Here is a 19117-nt window from a genome sequence, read left to right as displayed (position 1 = left end):
TTGCATTTCTCTAAATTAAAAGAATAAAAACTCTCCAATTCCAATTCATAATCTCCTGTATATGCTTTGTCAAATCCCATTCTAAAATATCTTTACTAAATATTCTTTGATTTACTAAGAAAAAAGCTTCTAAACAGTCTTTTTCACAAATAATCTCACAAAATTCACTATTCTAAACTAGAAATAAACCTCTCCAAATCGCATACAATTCAGCAAAAAACATTGCACATTTAGACTTTTTTAATGGAACCTTTCAATCAACATGTTATATTTACTTTTAATTCTTATATCTTTTGTAAGTACAACTGCTCCTAATTAATAAAAATATCAATCCTGAGTAAAAAATCATCAACTATTCTCCTGTGTTCTACTCTTACAAATTTATATTTCACATAATCCAATTGAATTGGACTGAGGTTTTACAAAGGACTAGTTATAAGGTGGTATTGTGTAGTATATAATATGAGGTAGTGAATTGGCAATTTCAAATTCTGACATACATTAGAAATTGTGAGTTATATATATAACCTTGAGGGCACATAAAAATTAACGATAGGCATGGATGTGGTTGCACATGCAATTGCATGTTATGGTCTGTGCACGGACATTGATAGATCATGAAAGAAACTCACAACTCATTGTTTGATAGTTGATAAAACTTCATTTTCAAGAAAGTAGAGAAAGAGTAATATATATATTTATATATATAGAATGGGAGAAGAAGAATGTGGAAAATTGAATGACATGATTTCAAAATGTGAGTGCTTGCAGTTGCAGAGGTGAGAGAGATGTACTTTTTCCGTGAAGGGAAGGCTTTGCAAACCAGATTCACATGGTGAGATCGAGGGGTTCTGACACATTGGACCGTGGTCCAACCTCTCCTCACAAAACTTCTCTCTCCTTCATATGTCTTCATCACCCACAAAACGGTATCTTCTTTTCTCTTTCCTTTCTTCTTCTTCCTATCAACCCCATTATTTTACTAACTTCTTCTAAATTAAGTAAATGTAATTCACAAATTCTCATGCATCTTCTTCATTTCAATTACTTACTTTTCAAATTAAAACTTCCCAAAACTAATATTATACTATTAACTAGGTAAGAAATAATAATGTTAATAAGTACACAATAACACAAAGTTACTTTATTTGACTTAGTACTTATATATATATATATATATAATATTTACATTTATATATTCATTATATCTAAAATTACTTATTTATTTTAGTAATAATTAATAAATACAAAATTTAAAATTTTGAATTATTTTAGATTAATTTTTATTATTTCTCAATTATTTTAAACTAATAATAAGGATTCTGCAATAATTTTTTAACAATAATAATTACATTCATGCTTGTATATAAATTTATTCATCAAATGAGTTATCAATCTAAAATACATATTAAAATACAAAATATATAATAATAATATTTAAGATAACATATATATACATAATTTTTTCATTATAACTCGGTTGTAACTACGAAATAATAACTTAATCATTAAATTAATTATTCATTTATTTCAACTTGGTAACTTTAAAATAATTCATCTAATTATAAATAATAAAAATTCATATACAATTATTTTTATATAAAATTAATATTTAAAAATTATTAATAATAATTTAAATAAATTTATTAAATCATCTCATAATGTTTAAATATCAATTTCTCATAAATACAACTATAAGTGACTTTTTACCATTATAAAGACCCATATTTCTACATTCTACTACTTGACCGAAGTATAACTGGTTGGACGAAGAAGAATCGAACTTCTCTTCACAAAAAAACGAAATATACCTCGAAATGCTCAACAATACTGAAACAACAACACACAAATATATAATATGTATATCTAATTTAATAATTAATTTTTGTATACACATTATATTTTATAATAGTTGAATGATGCACGTCAAGTCTTTATTTTCCATCAAACGAGGCCTTAATTGGATTCAGTTACATGCATTTGTCTGTTTTAGATGATACGCATTACATTAACAAAGGTGATTGACTTAGCTTGAAAGATTATTTTCCTAATTGTGAAGTACATGGTGGTCCTCACGATCATTAATGTGATTACAATCTAGCATATCAAAGGTATAACAAGTTCTTAAAAAGATCAGAAATAAAGCACACTATTCACTTGAAAATCAAAGTAACAACGGGTCGGGAAGTACGCACCATGTAGTAGGGGACAGATGCATTTGTCATAACTCATAATAGAAATGAAGTTGCATCCATATACATGACACATCAAAATGACTAAGCTTTGAGGAAGAGGAAAATGTTGATATATGCAAATGACATGTGGAATGTAAACTCTGTATTGTCAAATTAGGAAGCCATAATAATAATTTTTGGGAGGAATCTCTACGTGGGGCATGTGATGTATGCATGTATGTATGTATATGCATGCGTTATGCATATATATACACTTTCCATATCGATTTGGGTCCCTCACTTCACTCTCTCATTGCAGATTCTCTGCACTCTTTCACAGCATCTATCCAATTAGGGAGCCAACCAAAGCAAATTGCAATTGCAATTGCAATTACAAACAATCACTCACTCACACCCTTTTTTTTTCTAAGGCCGCATTTATTTATAAAAACAGGATACTGAGATATAAATACAGAAATATAAAATTATGTTTGACAGAAAAAATATAGATAGAGACAGTATATTCAGAGACACTGAATTAATGACATAATTTATTTTTTATTTTTTATTATTTTTGTTAATTTTTTATAATTATATTTTTTTATTATTATATTTTTTATTTTAAATTTTTTGAATGAAAAAAAATGAGAATAAATTAGATTTTTATAATTTGTTCTATTTTATCACCAAACAGAATATAAGAATACAAAATTTTATATCTCTATCCATCAGTGTCTTGTCCTGTCCTGTTCTAAAAAACAAACGCAACTTAATTTACTAACTTTGTTATTGCTGAAAAGTGTAACTCCTTTTCTGTGCAGGTCACGTGCTGCATAACCTCATATCAAAATTTATTTACCCTTTTCTCAATTTTTTTTTTCTTATATAATCATCAAGTTAGATTCTGATATAAAAGATTGGGGTGGTGTGTAATGTTACATTGAGAAAGGTTATTATTGTTGAGAGCAAAAAGCAATGGCCTTATTAGAAGATCATCATCATCTTTCATCATCAAATGAGTTTTCCAACTTCGTTGTGTATGATACTATTTCTGCAACCCCTTTTAGCAGCCATGGAAGTTCATCTACTTCTTTCTTGGTAGAAGAAAACAAGGTGGAAGAGTATGGAGAGAGGACAACAACACGAAAACGGCAATCGGGTGAAGCAGGGCAAGGGAAGAAGAAGAGAAGGAGAAAGCCAAGGGTATGCAAGAACAAAGAAGAAGCTGAGAATCAAAGAATGATCCACATTACTGTTGAAAGGAACAGAAGGAAGCTCATGAATGAGCATCTTGCTGTTCTTCGCTCACTCATGCCTGAATCCTATGTCCAAAGGGTTTCTTTCTATTCTCTCAAATTTATGTTCATGCATACATAGACATAACAAGTATACTAATTGAAAATTGAATGATTTAAAATGTTAATTAGGGTGATCAAGCATCAATAGTAGGTGGAGCTATAGAGTTTGTGAAGGAGCTAGAGCAGCTGTTGCAGTGTCTTGAGGCTCAAAAGTTGAAGCTTGTACATCAAGGAATGGCAGCACAACAATCCAACAAGAATAACAATGAAGATGAGTTGATGATGATGATGATGATGGTGATGGGATCAGCCCCTTTTTCTCATTTCTTTGTGCATCCACAGTTCACTTGGTCTCAGGCTCCAAACAAATATGCTTCCCACCACAACAAGACTAACAATAATAATAATAATAATCAAGCAGCCATGGCTGACATTGAGGTTACTTTGATTGAAACCCATGCAAACCTCAGAATCCTCTCAAGGAAAAGCCCCAAGCAACTTTCAAAGTTGCTTTCTGGTTTTCAGAATCTCTCTCTCACCATTTTGCATCTCAATGTCACCTCCATGGACCCCTTAGTACTCTATTCCATTAGCGCCAAGGTATGTTAATTCTGTTACTATTACACTTACTATTTGATTAATGAATAATAATGTTGTGTCCTTATTTAGAAAAATTCATTGTTTATTAATTCAAATGAAGGTTGAAGAAGAATGCCAACTTGGTTCTGTAGATGACATTGCAAGTGCAGTTCACAACTTGCTTAAAATGATTGAAGAAGAAGATTCCCTTTGCAGTTTATACGGTGAAGTTACCAAATCAACCCCCTCTCCCCTTCAAGACTCACTAGAGAATTCAAACACAGAATATTCTCTTAGCTAGCTCTGCTTTTTCTTTTTAAATTTATTGTCTGTTTTAATTAATTTTCTCAATCAGGTGTGCATAGTTTTAAGTGTTAATTATTCTAAGAACTAATGTTGTTTATTAGGGTCCTTCTAAGTACATGTTTTGAGAACATTTTGCACCAAACTTGAGAGTGGTTTAATTTTGGTTAAAATGTAAAAAAGCAAAGGGGAAAAAAATAAAAGTACTGACAAGGTTTTATCTTGTTTGCAGTGCTGAATGGATGTATTGTCCTACATTGCCTTAACACTAATAAGTACTTCACTTAGCTTCCTTTGTTTTCTTTCTCAATGTGATTATTATAATATTAATCTCAATTTATTTATTAATATATAAACAAGAATGGTTTTCATTAATTGTTTAGCTATTTGGATGAAACTATAATAACAACAAATGCAAACCAAAATAGGCATTTTAATTTCCACCGTATGATGGTTGTTGTTGTACTTACATACATTAGAAACTTTATTTGTGTTTAAAATAATATATAATATATAATGTATGTACTTGTTAGTTGACTTACTCACTTACCCATGAAAAAGCTCTCTATTATTATACAGCAGGAAGATGAAGTAGAAAACAAAACTGGCCAGGTATCTAGGTTGTGACCACACTCAATATTTTTTTTTTTAATGTTTATTTTAATTATTTGAGTTGTGGACGGAAGGGATAGTAAATATTTTAGATAAGTCACCAGCCATTACTTTGTCCAGAAAGGTATAATATAAGTAATAAAAAGAAAGAATCAGCTTAGAACATTTAAAGATACATTTTGGCCTCATTTGAGTTTGCTATCAGTGGTTATTGTCTTTGTTAGAACTAGCGGTGTGCATAGTTCGGTCCGGTTTGAAGATTCGGTTTGGTTTCAAATATTTTAAAGATTAATTTGGTGTGATTTCATCGGGTTTAGCGTTGGGTAAGGGTCTCAAAAATAGACCCGATCATTATTTTGCGTCAGGTCCAGGCCATAGTTTGGATCACCTAAACTCGATCCAGTGGCCCGGTCATCATACACAATTAATATTTTGTGTTATTAGTGATGAATGAAGGTTATTTTTATGTGAAATTTAAATATTGTAAACCTTAATATTTTGTGTTATTAGTCATTATAAGACTATAAGTTAATGTTTTATGTTTAAAATGTATAAGACTTTAGACTAATGCATAATATTGTGTTATTTGTATTGATTTAAATATTTGGTGTTATTAGACAATATTAGTATTGATTATGGTTATACTTTAATTTTAGAGAAGAGTTGGTTCTTGTTATATTTTTCTAAGTGAATTTTACTATGTCAAATAATGGTTGGAGTCTTGAAATTTGGATATTTTCACATACTAGCTTACAAGAAGGTATCAAGATAATGTAATGTTAACGGCCCAATTTTTACCTGCTATAATCATGACCCGAAAGTGTATAGGTTTCATTGGGTCTAAAGTTGGGTTTGGGCCTAACCAATAGGCCCGTTATATATTTCGGACTGAGTCTGTGTTACAACAAACCCGATTTCATCCGACCCATGCACACCCCTATTAGAGATGTGGGTACAAATACATTGAATCATGAAAAAATGTAACACATTTTTTTTTTACATTTTAATAAAGTAAAATTTAACCAATGTTGCTATATATCTTATATATTAATTAAATTTATTTTGTCAATCTATATATAGAGGCATGAATCATGATTACTCATTCGTAAAAGTTCTATTAAGCTCAATTAAGGAAACAATTGATTAAGATTTTAATTTAGCCCAATACTATATATTCTCATATTGTTGGCAAAGAGAAACAAAATGAGAATAATGTATGGATGTAAATTAATTTCATTTTGAGGCTCTACGACATGGCGTTGGTACATTGGGATAAGTGATACGTTTTTTTAATAATTTTGAAAAGAAATGCAAAACTTTGGTTTGTTTTAACTCTTAGCTTCCAAATTTGTTTCTTTGTTTGCAATTGATGTGTTCATTAAGACAGAGTGTCGAGTAGTGAAAGCTAGAAGCAGATACAGACATGCATGGATGATTCCCTACATAACTTTGTTGTAGTGGGGATAGATTTCTTTGCAGTGTGGTCTTAGCTTGCAAACTGCCAAACAATCAAATCATTATATATTATCATACAAGATATTTGAGCCGATCAAATTCATTGACAAATTTTAAAATTAAATATACTCTAAAAATATGTAGTTTTAAGCTTTTATTTATTGTTCTATGAAAATACAAATAATTAATGGCTTCTTTTTTTTAGTCCCCCCTCCCCAACTAATCATATGACAAAATTTGAAGTTCAATAGGACACATCACCTTCCCTTGTTGGTTAATGTTAGCATTTGAGTTTTTCTATGGATTGATAAAATTGTTGGGCCAACCGTGAGGAGCTCTCGACAATCGAGGAGATTCGGAAAAGAATCAAGTGAGAGAACATAAGATGAGATGACGTCCCATCCAACTCAAAACCTTAAGGTGTCAAGTTAATGGGTCTCTCATCTTATAAACTCATCACTCTTCCATGTTTTCTTTGATGTGAGACTAATTTCGACACTTCTCACACTTGCAACACTAACAAAAATTGTCCGTTGATGTAAGAATAATGTTTTTATTGTTAGTTGCATAATATATATTAATTTTAATGTTTAAATAAATTGTAAAAATTAAATAGGTTTTAGTTTTTGTGACGGTTTTTTGTCACTAAAAATAACTGAAAAAGTTGTCATGAAATAATCGTCACATAAAATGATATTTCTTGCAGTGATAATCATTAATGTCTAGAAGAGTGAAAGAAAAGAAAACTCATTCAGAATAATAGAGGCCATGGAATTGGTTAACAACCTTTTAAGCACGATATTATAATGTGATAGCCCTTTTTTTCAAAACTACTCTATTTTTATGGAACACTTTCATTATCCACTAGTATAGTTTTTTCTGCAATATCAAAGCGTGGTTCGGCATTGTGAGTTTGTGACGTACCTAATTTCATAATGTTTTGAGTGCAATGCAATCATTCTTGAACTTCTTATGATAACAAAGACCCGAGAAGGTGTTAAATTAAGTCCTGATGGTGGAGTACACAAACTTTTTAGAAAATGGACAAAAAAAAAAAGAACTAATTAAAATCCTTGATACAACAAAGGATGGATTAGATAAATGCAGTTCACTGATTCAGACATGCACAAAATAATTTGAGTCGTGTGATACATTAGACTTATAACATATACTATAAATGTTTGCAAGGAAAAATAAAAAAAATGAGTTAATTATAAGCCAAAAATTCGCACATTCAACAATTTAAAAACCGCATGCATTGCAAAATTCATATTAATTAGTTGTTGACTGCTGTTTTTTTTATTTATTATTTAATTTTTTCTCGTATTTATCCAAGTATAAATAAGAGATAGATAGAGAACAAAAGATTAACAGTAACTAAATCTAAATACAATCTCACCATCCACGAAATTTTCTTGATTATTTTGAGCAGTTTAACTTTCAGACACTAATTATAGCATCTAACTAATTTAGGTTTACTGAATGAGCTACTCGTCTACTTAAACAAATGTAGACACATCAAATCTCGTTTTGTGTATGCAATAATTTAGTTGTTTGTAAAACATTCTTAAATAAAATTTAAATCTGTATTCGACTACTTTTTAAGATCAAAAAATTATAGAATCTCCGAGTAATTTTCCTTGATAATCCAAATGCAAAGGCAAACGAGATATAATATCTCTTATCTCACTAAGATCAAGTATAAATGTATAAGACTATTTCTTGGACCAACTTGTTTACTTTAGTCGCTATTTATTAGTGAGCTAAACTTAAAATTGTAGCATGCTTAAAGTTGAATAAAAATTCAAGTGCAGTTAACTTCATGTGAAGTTGATAGTTGAGAGTCGTTAGATGACAATTTAGTCAAACCTGTCAAATCATTTACCGACTTTCAACTATCAACTTCACGTGAAGTTAATTTCACCACCTGAGTTTTCACATTGAAATTGACATGAAATAATCCTTCTAAACTATTTTGTTGTTTTGGCGTGTGAAAAAGAGCAAGTATCGAAAGCAAGTATCACAAGTCACAACCTAGTCTAACCCGAACAAAGAACGAACCAATTCATTCCCCTTATTCACCATGAATCCAACTATATGTCTCTTTCATATTACTAAACAGGTTCCTATCATTTCATTTCATGATATCAAATCCATATGCTTTTAATCGGTGCTTTATTATTATATTAACGCGCATATATGTATGACTTTAACACAGTTTAACATACAAAAGTCTTGTAACATAAGTACTACATGAATACACATCAATGTAATTTTACATTGTACACTGAAATATCGTTTGATAAAGATTTTTCTGTTCCAAAAGATACATATATGATTTCATAGTTTGATTCAAATTAGAAAGAAAAATGAAAGGGAATCTAAAGATTGATCATCCTCATGGCCCAATTGGAGTGACAAGCAGACACAATAATTTAAGGGCTCGTTGTTCAATAATGAAGATTGGAGAGGACTATGGTCCTTAATACCAACCCTGTGTGTTATGGCCACATCATAAATCAACATCATGCACACATTCATGGTCTACTAATTGGATAGCACAACCAGCACATTATGAAAGGGAAACCTTCAATGTGCCTTCTCCATCCTTATATAGTATACATCATTTTCATCTCCACAATGTTTTAAATGATTCAATTAATATATATTTTTTATGATATAGCAATCAAAATTAATATTGTAATAGTAGTACTTTTATTGTTAATATAGTTTAATACTGTATTGTTATTGAGAACTAGAAATTACCACTGATGATTCATTTGATGATAGAGAAATTCTTGGATAAACCACTCTCTAGTACACATTTTAAATAATTCATTTAATGTATAAATGCATTGTTTAAGAAATTGAGGTTAAGATTCTATTACTAGAATGAGACTTGATAGAGAAATCATGTGAAAACTGAAAACAGAATTATGAGAAAGAAAGTGCCAATACTTTCAGTTACCGGGGTGATAGTTCGATGCATAGATTTGGAGCATCATCATAGCAAGAAGAAGAACAACATGTGACTTCCAAGTTCCAAGAATATTGCTACAACAAAGATTCAATCATATCTAGCATTAAGATCTTCACACACAAAATTGGTCAATCTCCTTTTCAATCATCATCATCATATCTATATCAGAAAGAGAATTGAAATTAACATAAAAAAATAAAATAAAATGAGACACTTGTCATCATAAAGGTAAAATCCCCTGCCTTCCCCTGCCATTTCTTCCACTAAGAGAGAATCTTCCACTTGAGAATGATCTCTTCATTGAAATTGGACTCAGAACACAATGCAACACTCTTCTTCTATAGCTTGATTTGCTACTTTCACCCATTGATGATGATGATCTCTTTGAAGTGCCAACTTCTTCATTTGAATCTTGATCATGATTCATGTGAAGAACATCAGCTACTGAAAGTGTAACACCATTTTGAAAGGAATGGTCCATAGACACTGATCTTCTTATTGATTCATAGTAATCCTCATCTCTAATCTCAGCATGCCTTCCCCTCAAATTCCCCAAGTCACTGAAAGCTCTGAATGCATTATTAGTCTTTGGAACTTCTCTGTTACCATTCAGTGCACCTTCGTCCAACACCACATCCAATAACTCATCACTCTCCCTTGTTCCATTATCCACATTTTCATCTACATGAACCACATTCTCAGAAGAACCTCCATTTCTTGCTGAAGAAGGTAGTTCCAACACCTGGGGTGCCGGCGGCAGCGCATGAAATGGCACTGCAGCATTGAAGGTGAAAAGCGTGGCGCGGCAAAGAGGGCAATTGGAGTGAGACTTGAGCCATGTATCAATGCAAAGAATGTGAAAAGCATGGCTACACTTTGGCAAGAGCCGAATGCTCTCGCCATCTTGGAACTCGCTGAGGCAAACGGAACAATCCGTTACCTCAACGAGTCCTTCGCCTTTCCTGTACTTGCAAACAGTTATGGTCTTGATGAGTGCCTCATCTAGACCAGTTGTTGAGGCATGCCATGGCTCATGGAGTGAAGGGTTGTGGTTGTCTTCCAAAATCTCAACATTTGTTACTTCTTCTTCATGTTCTGCTGAGGATGATTCTCTTCTGCCACAGTACTTGGAAATTATGGTGTAGTAACTCACAAGGAGAAAAGCACTTGCCAACACTCCAATGATTGCAATAACAAGAGGTGAGAAATTCGGACCTGAATCTTCATCAGGGAATTCAAATGGAGGAGGAGGAGGTGGAGGGTACACTGTATAACACCACTGTGGACAGTACAAGCTGCAAAATCCTTGAGAACAGTCTTTGCTGTTCACATATGGAACCCAAGTTCTTGGGTTGCCAAGAGATGCCATGGCATCAGAACCTTACAACAAAAAATAACTATATACTAATATTTAGTACTAGTACAAGCCATCTAATAATCATGGGGTTTTAAAGGAGAAGAAGAAGAAGAATATGCTATGAATTATAAACCATTAACTACCACTGAGAACAATTGAAATGGAACTTAAGATACAAGAGAATAGGAGGAGCTTTTCTTGCAGAAGATGGGCATGAGATATGCTATCATGACATGAAATCTAACTGGTGGTTGATATTGTAATGAGAAGTTTTTTATCTGATAAGAATTATTAACTAGCACACAAGCAAAAGATAAGAAGGGTAATGTTGTTTCTTATAAGATTATATGTTTGCAAGTGAAAGGGGCAAGAAGACAGTGAGAATGTGTGTTTTCTATGAAAGGGGAAAAAGATAGCGTGGAAAAGGGGCCAAAGACAATGAAAATGGGAATACTTTTACTTTTTTTTATTTCCCCTTTTTCTTTTTTCTGTTCATAGCTTTCTCTGCTCTCTAGTTTTTATCTCTTTTGGTTAACTTACAATGGTTTGTTGTCTAATAAGGACGTGGTGGTCAAGGTCATGTTGGTTGAGAATTTATTAACAATAATCATTTCATTATTTATTTATCTTTTCTTGATGAATTGAATGAGTGCTTTATAAAGTGAAATCTAAAATTAGCTCCAATAAGTTCATTAATGTGTGTTTGTGGAGCCAATTTTGGCCGTCACGTTAGCTTTGTCATTGTGCTTTGACACAAAAGTGTTAAGACTTAAGAGTCATGCTTTTGTTGCTATGAATTCATTCACCTATGTTATGTATTTCCCACTGTATCTCCCAACCCGTCAAGCTAATAACTAATCCGCCGCGGTACTGAGCTCCATTTAAGGGTTTGTCGCTGGCCAATGGGTTGCTGCATGCACAAGGCGAGATTCGAACTTCCGACACTTGCTTAAGCGGACTAATGAGCTAACCATTAGACCAAACTAACTTGGTTTTATGTACCAGTTTAATGTTGATATTTTGGATATAAATAAGAAAAAGTCTAGGAGGTAGCAACTTTTGTGTTTTGTGGTCAGCACTTATCTATCAAAAGAAAAGTAAATAATCTCCCACAATTAGATGTAATCTCACACCATTAAAAACACTATTGATGGCCAATTGATGGTTACAAAACACAAAAATTGCTAGTCTCTAGCACTCCTCTATAAATAATTCAAAATGAAATGTCCTAATAACTTGTGCAACTTGGTTAATACTTGAGTTGAGTGAAAGTAGATTGTACTCTCTTGAAAGAAAAATAAAAGATCTCAAGAACAGAATAGCAGGGAATTGATATGTTTTGGGAACACAATGACAAGGTACCATTTTTATTATTTTTTTTTTATTTTTGGGTGGGCCTTCAACATATGACTATTCTGTGTTATTCTACTTTGCATATATTCTCCTCATGATTCCATCACTGAGTATGTTGCTCCCCTAACTAAAGCTCCAATGTGTGACTAACTTGTTCCTAAAGAAATACAAGTTAGATTATCATTTTTCATCTTTTTATATGAAAAAAAGTAGGAGATTATATTTGCCAAGTTACACTAAACTATATTTGCTAGTCAACTTTAGATTACGAGAATATATGCTCGGAGAAATAAAGTTACAGTTAAAATTTAAATACTTGGTTTGTGTCTTAAATCAAGTTAGAGTCAGATATAGTTGTGACTTGTCACCTAAAACCTAACCAACCATTTTGCTCAAAAGTTGGGACCATCATCATCTTCACTTGCTAGTTGCTATCTATGTAGGAGGGTTTCCCTCTCTCAGAAGCTACCCATTTAATGCACTTCTTGTTCTCATATAGGAAGTGCCATATCCAATGATATATAACTTGCATAGGATATAGTATATATGTAATTAATAAGAGTCTGTGGGTCCAGGGACGGACCTATGCATAAGGAAGAGGGGGCAAGCTTAACTAAAAAATAGTGATAATTAATTTTATTATATTAGTTAATTAATTACTAATTAAATTAAAATTTAATTTTTTAATTAAATACAACTTAAATTATTAGTAACTTTTTAAAAATTATTTAAGATAAAAAAATATGTTATTTATATGTTAATATTACTGTAATTATTTTGGTTAAAAAATTTATTTATACCATAAAGATTATAATAAGTAAATTTGACAATTAAATATGAGATAATAAAAAATAAAATAATTATTTAAAAAAATATAAAAATAATATTTAGTCATGTTAAAAATAAAAAAAAGTCGTTATAAATTATTTTTTATTATTTTGAATATTATACTGTATGAAATTATATTTTTATTATTTTAAATATTATAAAAGTGATTGTATGTATATTTTTAGTTCTTATTAATATGTATAGATAGTTCTCATTTAAAATTTTAAATATATCTAAACCAATTTGGATTGGTCAAGTGATAATTTAGTCATCTACTTAAGTAAGTATTGAGAGTTTGAATTTCATCTCGTATGTGTAACACGCAATTCATTGTCGGTCAATTGCAGGCTGTTAAATGGAACCCAAATTTACAATAAATTAGTTTTTAACTTGTTGGGGATCGTGGAAAGCCAAAAAAAATTCTATAACTAAATTTTATTATATTTTTGCCCCCACTATTAAATTTTTCTGGATCCGTCACTGTGTGGGTCTAGCTACCCTTGTTGTGATCACAAGAAGCAAAATAAATTAAAATATGTTGTGAATTGTGAAATTGTGACTTTATATTTTGTTTTTCCTTCCTTTGATGCACTTCCATTTTCGACCATTCCGTCACAAAATACTACTGTATAATAATAAGAGAAAGTACGAGAATCCAATAAAATATTTGTACAATATGTATAATGGAGTTTTATGGAGAGTTAGAGATATAACTATTAGTGTTATCTTTTTCTATTAGCTGAAGTTTTAGAGCGCTAGATTCAAAAGGTCAAGAGTTCGATCCTTGGTGAACCCCAAAATCAGTTTAAGCTTGTAGGAAGATGTTCATTAGAGTTCGATTCTTGGTAAACCCCAAAATCAGTTTAAACTTTTGAGAAGATGTTTATTATTCCTAGTACTCGAATGGTTATTCTAGATAGTATGGGAGATGTTCATTTTGTAATTTAATAGCCCATTGTACACATTGTACAAATAATCCATTGTCTCCCTAACTGGATCCAATAATAATAATAGTATTTCAAGTGGTTTATATATTGAGTTATTTTTTCTTTAGATAGAGGAGAAAAGTATATGTTCTTATAAGTGGGAGAATATTATTTTTCGAAGAGATAACGAGAGAAAAAAAAAAAAAAAGAGAGAATCATTAAAAGAATGTCAGGTTCTTATCTTATCAGACTATAATGTAGTTAAGAAGAATCTAAGGCTATAGATTCATTTTGACACTAACAAGCAATAACTTAAAACACATTAACAAATTCTTTGCAACAAACTAAAATGTATGTTAAACCTGATACTGTTATTTGTAATAAAAGTCGCTGAAAAACATGAGTAGGGCCCAATTCTTCTACTAGTGCCATGCAAAGACATAATCATATGCACAAAATCCAATGCATTATTGATCCAAGTCCTTTTGAGTCTTTTGACAAACAGCAAGACGAAAGAATAAAGATGACCTTCATGGAGCCCCTTTACCTTTTTTGGTTTTCAGGGAAATTTTACTTGTATTTAACTATTTATGGTATTAATAAATGAAAAGAAAACTCGTAATTGGGTTTGAGTTGGTTTTAAGAAGCTATTAAATTACATATGAATTTGTTTACAAAATTTTCAATATATTCTATAAGTGAGAAACGATGATTATATAATTTTTTTTAAGTCTAATTTTTATGATATAAAAATATATTTTTTTATTTTTATCTAGAATTCTTAATTCTAAAAATTTTGCCTATATCATTTCTCAGCAAAGGAAAGCTCTTGATTGAAGCATGATTTCACGTTGTAACCCAACTTCAAAGTTTTACTAGCTCTTAGATCTTATTGTTGTTTATGTGGTCAAAAACGAATCTTTTTTACTAAAGAAAGCTAGGAGCACATGCATAGCTTGAATCCAAATGACAATCATTATGGTAACCATTGTGGCTTTGTTACTCAATAAAAATATTGGCAGATCGATGAGTCAAGATTTAGATTAATAATGTTTATTGAGGTCGAGAGAAAGGTTCGATTGATAGATTTGGCAAGATGTTTGTTTATAAAAATTTGACAGTAAGAAAGACTTAAATTGATTTTGAGAGTTATAATTCAATTTGGGATTGTAGTCGACTTAATGGTAGAATAGTTTCTGCAGAGTGATGAACATAGCTAAGGGAGCAGTTATTAGGACATGTTTGGCGAAAACGGTTACTTTATTAAGCCATTATCAGATTAACAAGTCTTACTAGAGAATTGGTGAAAGATGTTTATTAATAAGATAGCAAACAAGGATTTAAAGGTTGGAATTTTTTTTATAAAGAGCTCTTTACACATTCACAATTTTAACAACTGAGTCTGATAATTTTCATTAATATAATTTATTTTTTTTTAGCAAATTTGAAGTTCAATCATTTTACATTTCTAAATTTGTCATTATTTTTTTTATTTACATTTACAACAAACTTTACATTCAGTTATTTCAATTTGTGAGTTCTATTAATTTTTATTTTAGTCCATCTTTTAAAAAACCAACAAAAATCGTTTCTTCTTTTTATTATGACAAAATGAAAGACTTTAATGCATGGTAAATTAGCATCCACAAAAAAAAGGTAGATTTTACTCCTAGATATTATATTTCAATCCGACCTAAAAATTTCTTACAAAAATCCTTTCAATTCTGATTTGTAGAAAATCTGTTAAACAGTCTTAAACTTTTAAATCAAAGTATTTTGTGATATTGAACAAGACGTGAATCAAGACTGGTTGTCATTGTTTTTGCATGAATTTTTTGGGGAGATGGAAGCAATAGCACTTTTCCTTCAGAAATAAATTTATACGTACGTTCACTTTATGATTATTTGGTAATTATATTCACAAAATTAGGGAATATATATCTTCTCTTGGAACTAGGTAACAAGATAAGAATTGTTGGCAAAGAGAAAGAGTTGAGTTGAGTTTTGGTAAATATATAAAAATGTGTTTTTTCAAGTCTAATTGTGTGTTATTGAGTTGCAAGCATGTTTTGTGAATGTAAGCTTTATTTTTTTTTTTTTGGATTACAATATCCTCCAAGCTGATAGGTCAAGGACTAATCCATCACAGATCTACCGCCAAACGAACAAGTGAGCTGATCACTCGACCAATCCAAATTGGTTAATGTAAAGTTTATTTATGTGCCATTTCTTGCATGTCTCTATATGATTTTTGGCATAGCCCAACCATAAATGCGTTCAATAAAAGGAAAAAACTATTTATACATACACCAAAGTCTTATCTTATAATGATTTATGGTTGAACTTATTAGTTTCAAACTCAAATGTACATTGTTTAATTTGCAACTTCATTAATTCGCAAGATTATTGAGTTACACCCTTAAAAATGTGAGTGGAAAACTTAGCTTAGAAATAAAGATACTATATATGAAGATTTATGTCGAAAATTGATTTCTTAAAAGCTTTTCAACCACATTTTTAAGGGTATTAGTAAAAGTGAACATGAGTGAAAAAGGAGTTATCCATCAAAGTTGTGTATAAATGAGGTAATCCGGCTCCAAGAATCAATTATAAGAAAAAGGGTTAGGATTTATGATTGTTCCAGCTGAGCATCAGAATCATGGATTTCCTCCTTTTCAGTTTCAGCTTCTTTGAGCTTCTCTTGATCCACCAATTCAGGAGCTTGGTCTTCATCCCTTTCAGTTGGAGCTGCTTTGACTTTCTTTTCACTCAACTTAAGACGAAGTGGTCGCTCCATTAATTCCTGCAAAAGGAGAACACAACCAAGTAGACAATGAAATTCAAAATAACACAGAATTCATCTTTAATTAAGGACTAATTTGGAGAAACAACTTAATTAAATTCTTTTAAAAAAAAATTAAAACATAAAGAACTTATATTAAAGTAGTTTATAAATAAATTATTTTATACTTAAATCTTTATCATAAAAATACTTATTTTCAAATTATTTTAATAAATAAGATTGATTTATAACTTTTGAAAAACAAAGTCAAATTGTTTTGACTTTTTCAAAAGCTTTGAAACAATTTTTCAAAAAATTAAAAGTATATTTAAAAAATTGTATCAAACAATATTAATGTAATTTTTTATAATTAAAAAGAAAAAAAAATAACTTTTGAAACTTATCAAAAAGAGACTCTAAGTACATGACAAAGGCTAGTTATATTTTGCTTATTCTGAAAACAAAAGACCATGGAAGCATGACATGTTAAAATTTATGATAATAATTTAAGAATAAACTTCAAATTCATATACTATTGTGAGAATGTACAATAAGAAGTATTTAATAATGGGCCAAGAATGTAATTTAATCATAATGACAAAATCAACCTAAATAAACATAAAAATCAATACGAAATATACTTTATATTGATACATAATACCCTAAATATAATCCAACACTTAAACATAGATACCTAATGTCACATAAAAGTATTTCTTCTGATGAACAATAATTTCAGCTAAAGTTGCTCTCTGTATTTAGCATTAAGGACTAAACACAATTAATCATCAAAATAATGAAATTGCAAAATTGAGAAGTACCTTCCCATCCAAAGCAGAAATTGCAGCCTCTGCATCCTCTTTTGTGAGGAAAGAAACAAATCCATACCCTGCAGATCTTCCGGCAGGGCTCTCAAAGACAACCCTGGACGAAACTGGGGTTTTGAAATTATCAGTGAAGAATTGTCTGAGAACGGGTGATCTTACTTTCCATGCAAGGTTGGCTACATATACCACGTGACGTGTCTCGCCGGCAGGGGGACTCGGAGACGGTGGAGGAGGAGGCGGCGGCTTCTTGAATCTCTTGGCAAGCTCTATCCTTATTTCCCTTCCTGATATTTGCTGAATCACAAAACACTTAATGAGCCTCAATGCAAATCATACATAGATATATTGAATTTTTAAGGTGAAAACTGAGGTGAAGTCGACTTTAGTTGATATTTAAGAGGTTGTTATATGAAAATTTAGTCAAATCAGTCAAATTATTTAACGGTTATCAGGTATTAATTTCAGGTGAAGTCGATTGCTCTTTGAGTTTCCTTTGTGCATGAATAAAACTTACATGAGAATTGAACTTGTGAACGACAGCCAGAGCCTCTTCCCCTGAAGCCATAGTAACGAAGGCAAAACCCCTGCTCTTGCCTTGTTTGTTCTTTATGATCTACTATAATACTTATTTAAATTAGAGACAAAACCATAACTTAACGGGTAATAATAAAAGAATGTTGGCCAAACAAACCTCGACGTCTGTTACAGTTCCGCATTGGCTAAACAGGTCTTTGATGTCAGCAACGGACATAGACCAAGGTAAGTTGAAGACATAGAGCTTCTTCTTCACGTTCTTGGGTTGTTCCTGAGTTGTAGGTGTGTGTGGTTGTGCTTCTTGCAATGTGGAGCAGAGGAAGGAGAATGATCTTGGTGTGGAGGCATTGAAAGAGAAGGAGAGAGAAGAGAGGTTTGGAGAGAGACGAGTGTTGTTGTTGGAGAAACGGTGAGAGTGAGATGCAAATATGGAGAGTGCTGACTCTAATGTTGCTGCCATTGACTTTGGAACTGAGATGAGAATGGAACAGAAGAGAAGAGAGAAGAGAGCAGAAAGAAAGAGATAAGAGGTTTTGTGAGGATACAATGTGTCCAAGTATCACCATTTTGCTGCTCTCATCTCTCATAAGTCAATTTCATTACAACTGGATAACCTTATTCAGAAACATGCATGGTAAATGTAAATATAACTTGTATAGATTAACCACTAGTATATTTTATTTAGATAAATAAATATATATTTGCAAATACAAGTAAAAACCGTAGAAGTTTTCATAATTTCTATACCTCAACATTTTAATAATTTTAAAATTAAAAAATTTAAATTTTATATCCCAAAAATTAGAAAATTTGATTTTTGTATTTTTCACAAATTAAAAGATTCAATTTTTATATTTTAATTTAAATAATAACATATTTAAAATTAACACTCTAACCATTCATAATATAGATAATAACCATTATAAACCCAGTATAAAAAAAATGTTAAAAACAGTCTATCGTTTACAATAAATATACATACTAAACAAATAAACATTACTCAAAAAGTTATGTTAAATAATTAATGACTTTTTTTATCAACATAAATAATTACTAATTAAATAAAAATATATTATACCTTTAAATTATTTATCTAAATCTTAATATTA

General features: G+C 30.8%; 3 protein-coding genes across 3 annotated transcripts; 1 reads left to right on the top strand and 2 right to left on the bottom strand.

Moving 5' to 3' along the window:
• Positions 1-3080: 3080 nt before the first annotated feature.
• On the top strand, positions 3081-4609 carry LOC107487193 (transcription factor bHLH71). The gene is made up of 3 exons (XM_016107802.3): positions 3081-3509; positions 3602-4072; positions 4173-4609. The coding sequence occupies exons 1-3, from the start codon at positions 3150-3152 to the stop codon at positions 4350-4352; spliced, it is 1011 nt and encodes a 336-aa protein (XP_015963288.1). The 5' UTR covers positions 3081-3149; the 3' UTR covers positions 4353-4609.
• A 4916-nt stretch (positions 4610-9525) lies between these two features.
• Positions 9526-11127, bottom strand: LOC107487194 (RING-H2 finger protein ATL52-like). Its single transcript, XM_016107803.3, has one exon. The coding sequence runs from the start codon at positions 10768-10770 to the stop codon at positions 9622-9624; it is 1149 nt and encodes a 382-aa protein (XP_015963289.1). The 5' UTR covers positions 10771-11127; the 3' UTR covers positions 9526-9621.
• A 5280-nt stretch (positions 11128-16407) lies between these two features.
• On the bottom strand, positions 16408-18575 carry LOC107487195 (28 kDa ribonucleoprotein, chloroplastic). Its single transcript, XM_016107805.3, has 4 exons — positions 18166-18575; positions 17989-18087; positions 17469-17768; positions 16408-16668 (listed from the first exon to the last, which is right to left on the bottom strand). The coding sequence occupies exons 1-4, from the start codon at positions 18466-18468 to the stop codon at positions 16495-16497; spliced, it is 876 nt and encodes a 291-aa protein (XP_015963291.1). The 5' UTR covers positions 18469-18575; the 3' UTR covers positions 16408-16494.
• Between the last annotated feature and the right edge of the window lie 542 nt (positions 18576-19117).

Source organism: Arachis duranensis, chromosome 5, assembly GCF_000817695.3.
Source record: "Arachis duranensis cultivar V14167 chromosome 5, aradu.V14167.gnm2.J7QH, whole genome shotgun sequence".
NCBI lineage: Eukaryota > Viridiplantae > Streptophyta > Magnoliopsida > Fabales > Fabaceae > Arachis > Arachis duranensis.
Note: the sequence above shows the minus strand (reverse complement) of the source record. Positions and strands in the feature narration are given on the sequence as shown.